The sequence below is a fragment of the Podarcis tiliguerta genome, assembly GCF_965153285.1.
Source record: "Podarcis tiliguerta genome assembly, chromosome: 5".
NCBI lineage: Eukaryota > Metazoa > Chordata > Lepidosauria > Squamata > Lacertidae > Podarcis > Podarcis tiliguerta.
In genome coordinates, this window is record NC_139538.1 from 42,391,570 (window position 1) to 42,408,959 (window position 17,390).

Consider the following 17,390-nt stretch of genomic DNA (forward strand, 5'->3'; position numbering starts at 1 on the left):
TGTTTCTGTGTGAGGTCACACCTGTACTTGCACCAATTTTATGAACTAGGACCAAGCCTTGCTTATGTTTACACTTTAGCATTTAGGTGTGAAAAAGGAAACCAGTGGTATAGATATAGCAGGATAGAGTTTCTGAGGATCCACCAGCACTTCTGATCCCACTGTGCAAACTGAAGCACAAAATCTAATATGCGATTGGGGGTGGGGGGGTGGGACGGACTGCAGAGACGTTGTCAGCCATCCATGGGTATATAAGTGTCTATGGGGCTGTTCCTACCTGCAGAATCAGGGACAGGGTGATGCCTGCACAGCAGATGCCCATGAAACAGAACCCAACTATGATGAGAGGGCGACGTCCCAGCTTCTCAATGGTGAAGCACTGTCAAAGAGAAAGGGGGAAATCGAGGAGACAGGTTGCTGGCTAGTTGTATTAGGGTTTTGCATGTGTCTCTGTCTGTTCTTAGATGGAGAATTTGTGACCCTCCAGGCAGGGCTGGTTCTACCATTAGGCAGAATGGTGCAGCCTTGGTCTTTTCTTCAGTTGAAGGACAGAGTTATGTGTGCCTCACAACCTGTACCTGCCTTTCTTGGAGGCAAAGGAAGACACTGCCTCATTGCTGGTGTTGAAGTAAGATTCAGTTGTTGGTCCAGTTGGCTTCTGAATGTGGAATGGGAGAGGAAAACATTTTATACCTTGCCTCAGGCAGCAAAGTATTCTGAGCCAGCACTGCCTGCAGATGTTGTTGGACTACATACTCTATCATCCCTGACTATTGACCATGCTGTTTGGGGTGGATGAGTCCAATAATGTCTGGAGGGCCAGAGGTTTCCATCCCTGGTCTCTGCGATTCCCCCAAATATATACACAAAGTATACAGACAAGCTTATTGCATAGATGCCAACAGTGCTGCATGGAGTAACATCATTCTTAGCTACGTAGACAGTGCATGGATGCAGAACCATCTTGTCCCATTGCTTATACCAGTGGTGGCCAAACTTGGCCCTCCAGCTGTTTTGGGACTATAATTCCCATCATCCCCGACCACTGGTCCCATTAGCTAGGTATGATGGGAGTTGTAGTCCAAAAACAACTGGAGGGCCAAGTTTGGCCATCACTGGCCTATACAATGGAATGCCAACCATTAGAAATTATGGGTTTGGTTCCAGAGCTAGGGGATGTCGGAATCTCCACTTGGCCAAGCTGATAAACCCTCAGCTTCCGGCCGAGTCTCCAGAATCGCCTCCAACGAATAATTAATGACCTCGAGCCTTTGATGAGGCTCCAAGGCACATTCTATTCAACAGAGTTCCCAGCACAGGGAAGAGATGAGAGGTTTGGGCTACATTGTAAAGAATTTTATTTCTAAGCTAAGCAGTCAGAAAAGACATCCTCTCTCTATGAAAGCAGAGAGCAACTGAAACAAAGGAACAAAGGAAACAGGAAACCACTAACATCCCATCCCATCTCCCCTCCTGTGAGACTGGAAGGTCTCTGGAATGTAAACAGAGTCCTGTGATTCCAATCAGCTGCTTAGTGGCAAAACAGAAACTAACAGGGGAGAGTGGGATCCAATATGGGATCCAGTATGCCCTAGTCAAATGCAGGGCATAAGTTTGTGCCCCAGTGCAACATCTTGCCCCTGCCCCACAAACATTTGTTCCCTGCAGGTGCGTGAGAAGGAAGCCCTATCTGTGAGTGCATGCTCAAGAGTAGGGGCTCCTTGTTTTTAGGGCACCTGGTTGTGCAGGTGTCCCAATGGCATAGCTTGTATACTGGGCTTCTACACACAACATGTGGTGGTGGTGATGGGGATCTGACCTTTAGAGCAATAGATCTGACACTGGTGGAACATCCACTTTGCATGCAGAAGGTCCCATGTTCACTCTCCAGCATCTCCAGGTAGAGCAGGGAATGTCACCCTGCCTGTTGTTCTGCCCATAGAGAACTGCTGCCCATAGACAGTGGCTAAGCAAGATGAACCAATAGCCTGACTATGTGACATCTTCCTTATGCTTGGCATTGTCTCCTGCATTCTATTTTCCAAGATCAAATAGTTTAGGTCAGAGGCAGCCAACATAGTACCCTCCAGATGCTCTTGGACTCCCAACTCCCATTAGCCAGGGCCAGCATGGCCAAAGGTCAGGAATGATGAGATTTGTAGTCCAACAACTTATTATTATTATTTCTATACCACTTTATATTTTTAAGGGGGGGAAACAAAGTGTTTTACAATGCGCAATAAAACATCAAATAAAACAATCCAGAATAAACATTACTGAAGAAATTCAAATATAAAGTATATGTTCAGAGGAACATAATTAACAGGAAACTAAACATTATCTTAAAGATTTCAAAATAAAACATTACAAAGGAGGTCAACATATAGAAGGCACAACATTAGCCTGGAAATGCACAGTCCTGGTTTTATTCCTAGCTTTGGGAAGGGCTTCTCATCCAATGTATTATGGGGCAGCTGCCATTGAAAAGCAGAACCGTTAAGTTCATCCCTAAGAGAAGAAGTGAGGTCGTTTTCATTAAAGCTGATGGAAAGGGGGTTCAGGAACAAACTTTTGTGGATGTACCCCTGGCTCTGCTCCAGCTATGGGAGCAGTTTGTGCACTGGTTGTGGAAGGAAGGAGGGTATCCTGGGAGCCAGAAGCCTATGGTTGCGATGGTGTGTGTGTGTGTGTGTGTGGAGAAGCTGCCAGAAGGAAGCCAAAGCAGGAAAGCTGCTGACAGCAGAACAAATGCCTGTAATTTTATAACCAACCTCAGTGCATCCATTGGGGGCCGTTTTTGTCGGCACTCAGGAGCAATCAGGCTGATGGAGCGATGAGCTTGCCGGAGTTAGGCGTTGCTGATGGGCAGCAAAGGCGGTTGGTGGGCGGGAGAGCTATGTGCCTGTGTAATAGGGAGAGGCACAGGTCCGACATGGGCAGCCCTGGGTGATATCCAGCTGGAAATCTGCCCCAGCTAGGCTAAAATTTGGAGTCAAAGGGACGGTGACAGCTGGAATGAGCACCCTTGTTGCAATAAGACAGCTACAAGATGCATTAGGTATGGGATCGTCCTGCCATTTATACCTCTCGTCTAACAAGCAAGCCAACAAACCAAATGCCGTACTGGATGTGTCCTGCAAATCTGTTGTTTATGTAACTATGCTTGCACCCCTCAGAAGCCTTTGCCGGAGTCTGCTGTATGCAAACATACGAGCTATTAGCAATAATCAGAAGGGTCCTTTTGACTCATCTCCCAAGGCAAATCATCAGTGTTACAAATGCCTGTCTGTTGTGGGAAGCAAGCAATCTGATTAATAAATGACTTCTGTCCTCCTACAATACTGCGAGTCCCTCTCCACAGACAGGAGGTGCCATTGATTATCCTCCTCTCTGTGGTAAGATGTCTGGGGGTGACGAGAGAAGGGGCTGTGACTAAGTCTGCATAATGATTCAACCCTTGAGTTTGAGAGACCATGCTGAGTGAGGCTGGTTCTGTGATCCCTCTGGCCTCCCAAGCCACAAGGCAAAATGCTCCACTCTTCTGTGTGCTGGCTGCTCTTTGATCACAGAGAATCTAGCAGTGCCTTGTCTACTTAGAAGTAAGTCCCACTCTGTGTGGGACTAGCTGAGCCTTTAGCCCAGCGGTTCTCAACCTGTGGGTCCCCAGATGTTGTTTGACTACAACTCCCATCATCCCTGAGCTCTGGCCTTGCTAGCTAGGGGTGATGGGAGTTGTAGTTCAACAACATCTGGGGACCCACAGGTTGAGAAAGGCTGCTTTAGCCTGACCCAGAAGGGCTCTTATGTTCTTATGACTACAACACTCATCATCCCTGATTATGCTACCTGGGGCTGATGGGATGTGGAGTGTAACATCTGGAGGTACCACACTGGCTGCCTCCATGTATAGGATTGCAGCCTATGGCCCAGTTCCCACATTGCCCACTTGAGGAAGAAAGGCATGAAACACAGTTCCCCTTTACCTATAAGTAGACTTGCTGCATGGTCCTCACTCCCTACCTCCAGTGGAGAAAGAGAGGCAGCTGGAGAGATCTTCCAAGCTGTTGCTTTTCATTCTGCCTGTGCCTTGACTGATGCTCTGTTAAGGAGAGCACTGCCACCACTCAGCTGGAAAGGCCCAGAAGAAACATAGCTAGGACAGGAAGGAAAGTACTGCTAGCTTAGGCTCCGTACACACCGTACATTTAAAGCACATTCCCACCGTCCTGAGAATGGTAGTTTGTTAAGAGTTATGGGAATTGTAGTTCTGTGGGGGGAAACTACAATTCCCAGGAGTCCCAGGAGGTGCTTTAGACTTATGGTGTGTATCCAGCCTCATAAACAGTACTTGGTGAGTGCTGAGGGCAAGTGAGCAGTTCTCTTCTGGTGGCTATGTTTGGCAACACAAGGAGAGCAGAGAATGAGTGAAAGAAAAGGCTCTTTGCTAGGACCAGGCAGTGACAAGCAACCTCACCGGTTCTCTTCTCCAAGAGCCCAGCTGTGAACAATATCCTTCCAGTTGAAAATGGGTAGAGAGCATCCTGAAGGAACCAAGAGTGTGCCCTCCACACTGGAAAGGAGTTAGGAAATTATTGCCCTGTCTCATTATGAAAAGTACATACAAATCTATTCTCTCAGTGCAAAAGGAAAGCAGAAGGATGATGCCCTCTTAAAGGACAAGCCAAACGCAAACTAGAGATTTCCACACTTACGCCTATCAAGCCAGCAACGACCTCAATCGCGCCCGTGCCGACCGTAGTGTAGGGGATCTCTGGGTCAGGGATGCCGGCATTCTCAAAGATGACATTTGTGTAAAACCAGATCTGTCAATGAAGAGGAGAAATCATAAGCAGAGGGGGTAGGTGTGGCTTAGAAGAGTAGGAAGGGCAGTGGCATACCTCGTGAGGCTGCAAGGAAATCCAGGGGACGGGTATGCAGAGAACTGCTGCAGAGTTGCGTGTGTTAGCACCCGCAGACCATTTCTTCCTATCCTCTCCTTTCATGCCAGTGGGACTTAGCAAAGACAGTTTGAGGGTCTGAGTTCAAATCAAAATTAGCTGGAGGCATGCCACTTTTCTCCGTTCTGTAGCACACTTGTAAAATAAGAAAAATCACCTTTTTTTTGGCTGCTTATGGCAACCATTTGTATGCTGGTACTAACAGCACTTTTATTAAGATATGAGTGCCTCATTTTTAATCGCCCAACCCCTCCCTCCTGGGATTAATTATGCTCTACCATGAATTATAGTAAATCATTTTAATGCATGATGTAAAACATGAGTGGGGAGCCTTTTTCTGCCATGGGCTGTATTTGCTTGGGAGTAATCTGTTAAGGGCTGCATATCAAACTACATAGTCCAAACTACAAGAAAGAAAGAAGATTCCACCTAAACATTAGGAAGAACTTCCTGACAGTAAGAGCTGTTCGACAGTGGAATTTGCTGCCAAGGAGTGTGGTGGAGTCTCCTTCTTTGGAGGTCTTTAAGCAGAGGCTTGACAACCATATGTCAGGAGTGCTCTGATGGTGTTTCCTGCTTGGCAGGGGGTTGGACTCGATGGCCCTTGTGGTCTATTCCAACTCTATGATTCTATGATCAGTGGTAGGCAGGGCTAGAGTGAAAAGTACATGCGGAACCCTTCTCCCTCCCTCCTTTTGCAAGCAGAGTGGGTGTCAGTAAGGCTCTATTCAAAGTGCACAAAGCCTGGAACTAGCTTACAAAACCCTAAAAGGCTTGGGACCAAAGTACTCAAGAGTGTCAACCATCTAAGCCTAGTGCTGGGGGCTGCCTGTGACAGAGTCTCCATGATGGTAGTTCCCCACTATTAACATTCTGGTGGAATTTTAAAACATTCCTGTTCCTCCAGGCATTTAATGGCTGAAAAGCACTGTTTCCTGCAAACTTGGCATTACTAGCTGTGAGGGGATATGGCTGTTTTACAAGGTTTTAGATTTATTTATTTATGCATTGTTTTTCTGTTTTGCAAATTGCCTCCATTTTGGGAGGAAAGGCGGTACGGAAATTTAAAAAAATATTCATGATTTGGGAGGAGCAACAGTAACTCTTGACTTTTGGCACCTAGCTCAGAGTTCTTTGGCTCCAATTAGCGAAGGTGTGGCAGATACGTGGGGGAAATATGCCCAGAGGTTTAAACAGGGGAAGAGAGCAGCGAGGTTGGAACACTGTTGTGCTTGAATGAAGGTGCAGGAGGCGCAGGCCAGCCCAGCAGCCTTGTGGCAGGGGTGATCGACCCTGCAGCCCTTACCGCGTCAATCCCTGAGAGCTGCATGCCCATGTTGATCACCACGACGGAGAGAACTTGCCATCGCACAGAGGGATCCAAGAGGAGGTGCCACACAGACACCGTCTCCACAGAAGCCAGTGAGCGCTTCTCCTCCTGCATCTCTTCAATTACGTCCTGCACGTCGTACTTGCCCAGGAACCAGCGCAGTGCTGTAGGGTTAAGACAATGCAGGTGAGAAAAGTATCCAGGACAAGGATGGCCAGCTGGAGGCCTGGAGGCTGTGAGTAGCCCTGCCACACAATAGCAAACTTTTGTGACCCCTCATGGCCACCCCCAAAACATTTCCAAGCGGTAAGGAACGAAGATCCTTGCACTTCCCTTACCATCAGTAGCTCCAAGGACATTATTCTTCTCAATAAGAAGGTAACGGGGGCTTTCTGGAAACCAGTGCAGGAGGATCAGCTGCAGGAATGCAGGAACAACCACCAGCGAGAGGAAGAGAGGCCAGTAGGGATCCTAGGAGAGAGAGAGCCCCCCCCCCATGCTGAGAGGGGTTTTTGCAGCTTCTTTCTGGCAAAGAGGATACTTTATGCAGGTTGTGAAACACAAAGGACTTGAGGAGGAGGAGGAGGAGGAGGAGGAGAAGAAGAAGAAGAAGAAGAAGAAGAGTTTGGATTTGATATCCCGCTTTATCACTACCCTAGGGAGTCTCAAAGCGGCTAACATTCTCCTTTCCCTTCCTCCCCCACAACAAACACTCTGTGAGGTGAGTGGGGCTGAGAGACTTCAGAGAAGTGTGACTAGCCCAAGGTCACCCAGCAGCTGCATATGGAGGAGCAGAGACGCGAACCCGGTTCCCCAGATTACGAGTCTATCGCTCTTAACCACTACACCACATTGGTTCCACACTGATAGATTAATGGCTCCTTTTCTGCAGCCCTTTCTCCATCTTTCTCCCCACAGAGTTATATAGGAAAGCCTAGTCCTGAAGGGTATTGCTAGGGTTGCCATATTTCAAACTTTTTGCCAAAGTTGTTGAGCTTTTTTTGCTGTTTTTGAGCTATTTTTATGGGAAATTGGCAAATAACACTGGCAACACGGACTGCCATATGTCCAGATTTTCCCAGACATTTTCACAATTTCCGTCCGGATGCTGCTGCTGAATGCAGTATTCCAAATATGTCTAGGAAATTCCAAATGTGTAGCAAACCTAGGTGTTGCATTATTTTGGGTGTGGTGGGTGCGTAGATAGAAACAAGAATGACCTGAGCAAGATACACCACATCTATCTTCCCACACTTTCTCCAACATAATCCCTGATGCCTCCTCTTTTCTCTATGGCAGAGACTTTTTCTCCTGTATAATGGCCAGATTTCTTATAACATTGTTATGGTCTTGCTGTCTGATTTCTGCTGTGGGGATTAGCATTTGTGAATGTTAAAGGAGGCAGAATGAGTTCCTTAATGGCCAAGAGGCCAAGCATACCAGCAGGCACATCTTCTGTTAGGGAAATTAGAGCTAAAATGGCTGGGAATGGCTAGGAAATAACTGGAGACACCTCTGGGAGGGGAAGCTCTCCATCTATGCCCCATGTTTACCTCCATCTATGGTCAACTTGAATATTTGTAAATCAATATAGCAGAAACATATTAATCCATCTCTTCTTCCCAAAGAGAATAAAAGATGAATAAGTCATTCTCCTAGAACTTCTCACCACTTGAAGAAGTGGGAAGCGCATTAAAAAAAAAAGAAAGAAAGGAAAAAAAGTTTGGATTCAAGATGGCAAAAGCCCGTCTGCCTTTTCTAAACTAGTAGAAGAAATGGGGGCAGTGGAATGAAATGCAGCTTTGTTGCTCTTTTTGACAGCAGGGGTGATGGTGTCATCTGCTAGAGTGGTATTTAGCAACAGTGTGAGCTTGAGGATTGGAGGACAAGTCTGTTAGGTAGGCTAGACTCAGACAGTGATTTGCCTTAGGTGATTCAGTGAACTTCATATTTGTAAGTTCATGTCTCCCCATCCAAAGTCCAACATGTTCATTACTACACCACCTTTTGCTAGCACACTCTTCTAGGACTCTCAGCTGCTCCCAGTGGTGCCCTTCCCATCCTGTCATCAGTTTACATTCTGTCAGCAACAAAGCTAGCAGGCCTGGGCATTCTATGCAGAGAGTGGCAGGCCAGGGCATTTACCTCTCCCAGCAGCTCTGGAAGGCCCAGGACTTGGGCAGAGAAGACCCCCAGACAGATGAAAATGCTTGGTACAAGGCCCAAGAATCCACGCAGGTTCTTAGGGGCAATTTCTCCCAGGTACATGGGCACCACACTGAGACAGATCCCTGGTAGGAAGAGGAAAGAAAAGGGAAGGAAGGTGGTGAATGACATGGCAATCAGCCAGCAGCCTCAGATATCTAAGGGTTAATACCTTCAGGAACAACTAAATCTATATCAACTTCCCGCAAAGTAGTCATATAAGTTCTGTTGCTACAAAGAGGCAGAATAATGTGTCATCTTAGCAATTAGTTTATTGTGGAATGAGATTCTATGGGCAGTGGCCTAATTCAGAAAGTGCATGCAATGAATCCACATTCAATAATTTGTGAATGTTCCCACTCACTCACTGTAGGTGGTAACTCATTTCTAACTCTCTAAATTAAAAAGCACGTTCTTTTGCTTTTCAAATCAATGTGGAACGTCATGAGCAAGAGAGGCAGCAGTGGCTCTAATAATCTATATATACAGTACAGATATGCTTTTTGAGATGAATACGTAGCTTTCAGTGGCTGTGCATTACCTGGACCCTAGAGGAGAAGGAACTACACTAGAGGAGGAGGAGACCCACACACAAAGTGAGGAAGTCTGGGCAGAGACATTTCTCTTACCAGAGTGAACGCCGGTTATGAAGCGTCCGAATATGACCATTTCAGGTGATTCCAAGTAGCGACTGAATCCCATTAACATGCCAGCCAGGAAGACGAGGACGTTGCTACGGACCAAGGTACCATTCCTGGTAGAGAAGTCATTTATTTTAGATGGTTTCATTGAATCATGGAACCATAGAATTGTAGCGGTAGAAGGGAACAGAGGGTCATCTAATCCAGCCCCCTGCAATGCAGGAATCTCAGCTAGAACATACATGACAGATGGTCATCCAACCTCTTTGATTACAAAAAGTTCCAAATCAAACATTTTGTTCCATCCCCACTCCCTGAGGTCCAAGGCTGGCTCAGTCATGAGGCTAGGTGAGGTGACTGCCTCAAGTGGCACCATGGCAGGATCCATAGGTGCAGCTGATCCTGATATAGATCTTACTTCCTTGCTCCTGAGGTAGATATTCACTCATCCATTCTTCCCTACCAGGGAGAGAGGCGCCATTTTCTGGTTCGCCTCAGGTGCCAAAATATCTTGGGCCAGCCCTGCTGAACACTCTGCTCTCTGTTGCAACAAAATGCCTGTCTGGCATCCCCATAATTGCCCCTCTGCCCCCTTCCTTCCTTGGTGCTTCTAACTCCTTTCCCCATTAAAATTGCTTTGCCAGATCCTAAGGCCTGTAGTCAGAGGTGGAGTGACTAGCCAAATGGGATGTAGGTCAGAGATGGCCCTTCAGACGTTACTAAACTATAACTTCCAGCATCCCTAGCCTTTGGCTATGCTGACTGAGGCTGATGGAGCTTAGAGTCCAGCAATGTCTGGAGGGCCACAGATTCTCCATCCCTGATGCAGATGATCACTGAGCAACCTTTCAGCTGGATGAATTGTTGTGATATCCAGAGTTTAAACGGAGACATGGTTGTTTGCTAGAGCATATGGAAATTGTTCTGATGGTAGAGTTGAGATTTGGCAAGTAGCCTCAACTCAAATTAAATCTGGGATGTGAGTTGAGAGGCAGGCATAAGGAGTAGCTCTGTTTTGACAATCATAGCGTTAAACCAGCTGACACAACTGTTCTACATTACTTTCTATTATTTATACACCCTCTTTAACAAAATATGTTTCCAATGAGCTTCAGGGACAGTTAAAGTGTCAGCTTAAAACATATTCAGAACAACCCACGGTAAAGAATAATTGTGCTTCCAAGTGATTCAGTTCATTCCTGATGCCCTAACAAAATAAATACTTTTAAAGAACATGTCTCAACTGAGATGTGAAAGAGGACCATAAATTAACTGACAGTTTTTATACCTATCGTCTATCTTTGCCTTCAGAGAGTCAGAGGTTCAGTTCCCAGCATCTCCTGGTAAGAGATGGGGAGTGACTCTTGCCTGAAGCCTATGCTGCAGGCAGTGTAGACAAAACTGAGCTGGATGGAATAAGGCAGCATCCAATGTCTCACCAGTGTAGCCAAAAGTCAGTCTAGTCAGTATCTTGCACTGTTGTAACCTCTTTGATCTTTTAACTGTTTGAATTCTAGAATCACTCCTGCCTTGATCACATTATCCAGCTCAATTTTAGCACTGTCCTTAATGGTCATGAGGTTGAAGGCTAATGAATTGGTCACATCCATGGGTGCTGCAGCTTTCAATGACAAGAGAGTGGCAGTTTCTGGCTTGCATGCCAAAACGGGTTACGTAGTAGTACATTCCTGCTGTCTAAACTCTACGGGGATTAATGTGTGTTTTGTAACATTTGTGGGGGGACTTGGGCATGATACCTTCTACGGGCCTCCTCTCAGAGAAGACCTATGTCGTCCTCACTGCTGTTGCCACTGCACTTTTGCTTGCACCTTCCCTTTGGCCACAGTCCATACATCTGTCCGGTGGGAGATGGGTCAATGTGGTCTAAGGCTTCTTCTTCTGCTCTTTCTATTTCCTCTTTTTTCACTGCTCTTTGGCTGAGAAGGGACAGGAGAGCAGGCAATAGTGGCAAGGAGCAATTGCAGCAGGGCTAGGGGCTGGCTGGAGGGATGTGGGTGCTCAGCTATGTGGAACTCAGTGCCAGTCATCCTCGCTTCCCACCACATGGGTGGTGTATCTGTCAACACATTTTGGCTATGAATTGGAAATTCACTCCGTTTTTGGCCCTGCCCTTACCTTCCATATTGGGTTACCAGTACTCCCACAGGCAGGGATCCCACCAGGCCTCCCAGGGCAAAGACTGAGACAGTCAGTGAGTACATGAGAGTGAGCCGTGCTGGAGCCAGACCCACTCCATAGCGCCGAAACCATGTTGTGTTATAGAAGGCTTTGATGTGCTGCAGTGGAGGAAGACACAACATGCAATAAAATTGTGAGAGTTCTAGATCTGTGTTCACCATCATCAGATTTTAACCACAGGTTATTTGGAGTCTTGTGATGTCTGTGGGAGACAGTATCAACCCAAGTGAGGTCCTGGAAGGAACAGAAAGGGGTCAGTTCAACATGGCGTATCAGGCCAGGAAGTGGAGAGAGGGACATTCTAGCTCAGCAGAGGATGGAAGGCTCTATGATGGTCAGTGTGTGCACTTTCTGTCTGAATCTTACCGCTGCTGGAGAGTTCACCACAGCCAAATTGTAGCCATACAGCATGGAAGACCCAAACGATGACAGCAGTGTGACAGCCAGCAGAGGGAAGGTGAGGTGCTAGGAAGGACAAGAATACATGTCAGATAAGGAGGAGGTGGAATTAGGTCATGAGACATACCAAGCATGGACATTGTTTTGCCACCAAGAGTTGCTATAGAACCTACATAACAACAGTGGTTCAAAAGTTGGTGCAAAATTCCAGAGGTAGCAGAAGGCAGCAAAGATGCTCATAGGAAGTCCTCCACTTCCCAAACAGAAAAGAAACAGAAACATCCCTAAGCATGTTTGTCCAAGTGCTGGAGCTCGGTGACATTTACTGAAGGATTTGTTCAGCTGGTAAAAGAAGTTGATGAGAATCAGTGGTGGCCGGTGCCCCTTGGGACCAGAGGGGCAGACGGCAAGGGGGCCAACAAGAAACAAAGCCAGAGCCTATGACAGGCAGAGCTAGCTAAATATAGTTTTGTCTCTGTTCTCCTCCTCCCTTATTTCTACAAAGAATAACAGCTAACAAGCAATGCTGCTCACTGGCTGGTTTTAAGTAAGGCGGCAGCAAGTGGGGGCTGACTGAGGGCAGACTGAGTCTTAATGGACCAGCCTCCACTGATGAGAAGACATTGCACATGAACACACTTCTGGTAAGCCGAACCAGCGCAGAGGAAACTGTATAACAAATAAATATAGGCAGCTTTCACCCCAGTGGTGGCTAGTGAGGCAATTACACTGGAGGACACCAGCATTGGCTGCATGGGAGAGGAAGACCCGGCACCCCTCTTGGGTGGCATTTCAAGGTAGCAGAAGGGTTATTACCACCATACCATGAAGGAAATCAGAATGACAGGGTACTCGGAAAATAAAAAAGGTGTTTCCAAATTTGCCTATGACTGCACTTTCTCCAGAGTACAGAGAATGGCACCACACAATTAAAAGGGATTCAGGGAGTCGCTGTTTTCTTTGAGCCATCATTGTGCCCTCTGGATACTACAACTCCCACCAGCCGCAGGCACTGTGCCCAATGGCCAGGGATGATGGGAGCTGTAGTTCAGCAGTATCTGGAGGGCACCACTTTGGCTATCTCTTTAAGCTATTCCTATGAATCATGTGACATCAAGGAATTATTTCCTGGGCTGCCTGTGGTTTGGAGCAGTTCCAGCCAGAAGCCTCCTTCCGTTACGTATTATGGAAAAGCCAGCAAGAAGAGAGAGAACTGGACTCCCCAGGATAGTTTAACGGAGAAACATTTACAATCAACAAAGGGTTCTAACCACACCCATTAAGGACTGGAACCAATTAATGTTGCACAGACAGAGCATGTGAAAGCCTATCAGATAAGCTTTTGCTATTATGTGGATTTTGTAAGTATTTTATTGCATCCAGAGAATACAAGCTATTGAGTATCTAATAAACGTAACAAAACAACATGAAAAAATAAACCCATCATGGAAATTAATAAAATTGTTGCAAGCTAGTCTTGTTGGAAAATGGGTGGGTTCCTTGGGGGGAGGATTATTTAGAACAATTCATGGTACTGTAATTAAGGGCAACAGGACCATAATTAGCTAGCAGGAAGTGTGATAGAGGGAGGAAATCTTTCATTTGTCACAGAAACAGATCCATAAAGGGATCTTAAAAATACTTCTAGCTTTGCTAGTCTAGGTAGGTCCTTTAAGGGAATGTGGATTCCAGAGAAAATGGAAGCTGGTAGGACTTTAGAAATCATGGTGAATGCAGGCCCAGACTGTGACACTTATTTAGGGTAAGAATATCATGGGAAGGCATAATAAATTATCTGAGGTCAGATGTGAATGTCAAGGAACCTTTTCTTATTTTTGCACAAGACTTTATCACCCAGCCTCTTAAAGATTTATTATTATTAAAATACTTGCAATACTTTCTATCACAAAAATAATTCAAGGTGGCTAGGCACAGACAGCAAAATGGGATGAATCCATAAACACACATTATTGAAAGTGAAGCAATTGGACAATGCAGAAGAGCCCACATCGCCCCTGCAAAATAGCAGAGTAACAAAAAGCACAGCCCTGCAAGACTGGTATACAGGAAGCTTAACCTGGAACAACCATAGTAGCAACTAGAAGAGAATTTTTACAGCTACCCAAAGAGGAGGTGGATTCCCCAGAATTTCCACATATAGAGATATGCTGGTGAAATGTATTTTTATATGTACTGGAATAACTGGATGGGTTTCCCTAGCTTAGCTCATCCAAAATAGACCAGGCAGATGGTAGCAGCAGTGTTCCTTTTTTAAGAATCAGGCAGAGAAATGAGATGAGGAAATGGATGTAATCCTACAGTGGAGCATCAGATGTTGCCTGGTGCCCATTGGGACTGGTGGGGTAGAGAGCCCAAGAGAAGGTGGAGCCAGAGCAAACTAATTGTTGCCCCTTTCCTCTTCCCTGCTGAGTTCTGTAAGTGCTGAGACCAGGGAGGAGGAAGCTGACAGCCAGTGCCACCCCTTGCGCTGGTTTCAAGTAAGGAGGCAGGCAATTGAGGGCTAACTGAGAGCAGACTGAGGTTGGTGGGACAGCACTCCAGTAACTCCAATGGACCAACATCCACTGCTATCAAGTCCATCCACCTCAATAATGCCAACACTGATAGGCAGTGACTTTCCAAGTTTTCAGGTAGGAGTCTCTTGGTCCTTCCTGGAGATGCTGGAAATTGAAGCTGGGACCTCCTGAATGGATAGCAGAGCATTCTCCTATGGACCTTCAAGTGGTTCCTCCCATTATCCCTCTCTGTGGCATATGAGAGAGGAGGGCAGCTAAGCCATTAAGGAGAGACTTTGGAGTTGTTTCTGTGTTTACAGCATCATGCATCTTTCACACAGTGAAGGAGGGAGAAGCCAAAGGGGCACATGGTGTGGTGGACAGATGGGAAAGTGACGCTCTGGTTCAGCATCCCTGTTTACTGCCACTTCTTCCAACATGGCACCATACAAGAACGTCAAGCTCACTATGCTGTTAAATGGAACGTTGGAAGCTGCATTCATCTAGCTCAGCATTAACTACCCTGGCTGGCAGGGGCATAGCATGGGGAGTGCCAGGGGAGCTGTGGCCCCAGGTGCATAACTTTGGAAGTGGCATGAACCAGGTGTCCCTATGCAGGTGACCCCAGCATAGTGCAGCCCAATGCTCCTCTCTGCCCACCAAGGGCTGCATTGGCTGGCCAGGCTCCTGCCAGTGTGGATGAGCGAGCAGCTCAGTGCAGCCCCATTTTGCTCCAATGTGGGTGGGGTTGTTCCAGTGGCAAGGGCTGGGCTGGCACATGCTCTGGGTGCCAGCAACCAGTGCTGCACCACTGCTGACTGGCAGTGGTTCTCCAGGGTTTCAGGCAGGGGACATTCCCAGCCCTACCAGGAGATGCCAGGGACTGGACCTGCCACACTCATGCTGTCATTCCTGGCTTACTTTGCTCTGTGTGCCTCGTGTTCTGAGACACAGAACACTGGCTATTATAGAACCTGCCTGAGCTGAAATGCTAATTCAGTATTACTACCTATGACTGTGGAAAATGGACAGATTATTTTCTTCTGAACTGTAGACAAGCAGGACTTTTCAACATTCTAGGCTCAGGGGAACATGATTTCTAAACTGAAACTGGCCCAACATTTACTGTCAGCCATTTCTTCCTATTCTGCCTATGTTGGCTTGAAAGTCCTTTGCAGTCTAGTATTTTTCTCTGTGGAAAGATGTAGGCATTCAAATGCTGAAAGAAAGTAACCAGGATTGGTCCCTTAATACAGTGGTACCTTGGTTTACGAGCTTAATCTGTTCCGGAAGTACGTTCTTAAACCAAAGCCGTTCTTAAACTGAGGCGCGCTTTCCCTAATGAGGCCTCCCACTGCTGGTGCCCTTCTACCGTTCAGCTTCCGTTCATAGACCGAGGTAAACTTTGCTAAACGGAACACTAGTTCCAGCTTTGTGGTGTTCATATACTGAATAGTTCATAAGCAAGGCTGTTCTTAAACCGAGGTACCAGTGTAGTTATTTTTTGAGGGGGGAGGAGCCTTGCCACAACTCATTAGCATATGGCAATAACTTAATAACATATACAGATCACCAACGATCTGCAAACCCAAAGAAAATGAAATAAAAACTACATAGCCAGGAGGCAAACTTAGAGCAGGAATGATTAAGCCCCATTCTCATAAACAGGAAAACATGCAACAGACACAAGTGAAATGGTGGCTGCAGAGCACCCCAGTTGAAACATTATTTTATAAGCAGCTAGACCACTTCCAGCACCCTTCCCCCCCCCAACCCAGTAGCATCTGCAGCTGGAAAGATCTAAAGCAGGCACCCCCAAGCTTCGGCCCTCCAGCTGTTTTGGACTACAATTCACATGATCCCTGACCACTGGTCCTGTTAGCTAGGGATCATGGGAGTTGGAGGCCAAAACATCTGGAGGGCCACAGGTTGGGGGTGCCTGATCTAAAGCTACTAGACTTAGAAATGTCTTTCTGGACTGAGTTCCCCACCCCAGTTTTGGCCCTGATTCCTTAGGCCAGCACAGCAAGCCCCATACCCTGGGAAGCTGGAAACTGTCACTCCACATATCCCAGAGCACAGTAGCTGAGATTATAGTCTTGGCCAGCCTTCTCAAGTCGTGTGCAATTAAAATCCCAGCTAATCCCTTAAGGAATGCTGGGCACTGCAGCACGCCAGGCTCAAGGGAGATAACCTTTGTGGCATATAGAAAGCTCCAAAAAACCATCAACCCACACTTACCCCGGTGATCTTTCTGTGGAAGTCAAAACGCAGGTTGTTGTCCATTGGGGCAATCTCTGTCTTTTACGTCCAGACAATACAATGAAGGTTCAGCAGGAAGAAGTGAAGTTGCCTGGCTGAGATCCACTTGCTCATTTCAGTGACCCATGATGGGATTGTCCAGGAGAGATGAAAAATTCAGCAAAGTAATACTTGATGCTGTAAGACCCTCTGGAGGCTCAAGCTACGGAGACGCAAACACACACCTCCCCACCCCCCCACCAACTTGCCAAAAGACGGACAGAAAAAGCCACAAGCACATGGGCCAAGGCACTAAAAGGAAGATAGGGAGAGAAAGATGCAAGAGACGGAAGAAAAGTTCTGCTTCATTAAGCCCTTAGAGGCAGTGCTCAATCACATGATGGTTGATGTGATTCGCTTCGCTTATTTGAGAAAGAGATACATAGTTCAGAACCTGGAGCCGCTAGGACCTTCCAGCATTGGCAGCTGCCCAGGGCAATGTTAACTCTCTCTGTACCTGGATAAAGATTGTAGGAGAAGGGATTAGCACATTAGAAATGTATAACAATAAGGGCCATTGTAGAGCTGAAGGGTGGTATTCAATTTAGCCTTGTTTAGCGTAGATCCATCAAAATTAATTGGCTACCTTAGCCACGTTCATTCATTTCAATGAGCCTATGCTGGGGCTGATGGAAGTTGAGAGTCCAGCAACATGTGGACTTCCTTCCCTAAATGGAGAACATAGAATGGAATCCTTTTCTTTCAGAATTTCATGTCGGGTGCTAGAGGAGGATGAGGTAGCAATGCATCTTGAGTCTATATAGCCTCACAGATTTCAGAGAGATTTCAAGTGGGGGATGTAGTTTAACTCCTTGCTGACTGGGGAAGTCCACTGCTAGGT

The 17,390-nt window shown here is 46.6% G+C and overlaps 1 protein-coding gene across 1 annotated transcript in view; it reads right to left on the reverse strand.

Moving 5' to 3' along the window:
* The window catches only part of LOC310679092 (solute carrier family 2, facilitated glucose transporter member 9-like), a 25,221-nt gene extending 8,359 nt beyond the window's left edge, over positions 1-16,862 (reverse strand). Inside the window, exons 1-9 of the mRNA XM_083443844.1 lie at positions 16,490-16,862; positions 11,700-11,798; positions 11,271-11,431; positions 9,123-9,247; positions 8,434-8,579; positions 6,627-6,759; positions 6,265-6,452; positions 4,713-4,823; positions 278-379 (exon numbers count right to left, since the gene is read on the reverse strand). Coding sequence (XP_083299970.1) covers positions 278-379; positions 4,713-4,823; positions 6,265-6,452; positions 6,627-6,759; positions 8,434-8,579; positions 9,123-9,247; positions 11,271-11,431; positions 11,700-11,798; positions 16,490-16,534 — 1,110 coding nt within the window. The 5' untranslated portion in view covers positions 16,535-16,862. The remainder of the gene's footprint in view (positions 1-277; positions 380-4,712; positions 4,824-6,264; positions 6,453-6,626; positions 6,760-8,433; positions 8,580-9,122; positions 9,248-11,270; positions 11,432-11,699; positions 11,799-16,489) is intronic.
* Between the last annotated feature and the right edge of the window lie 528 nt (positions 16,863-17,390).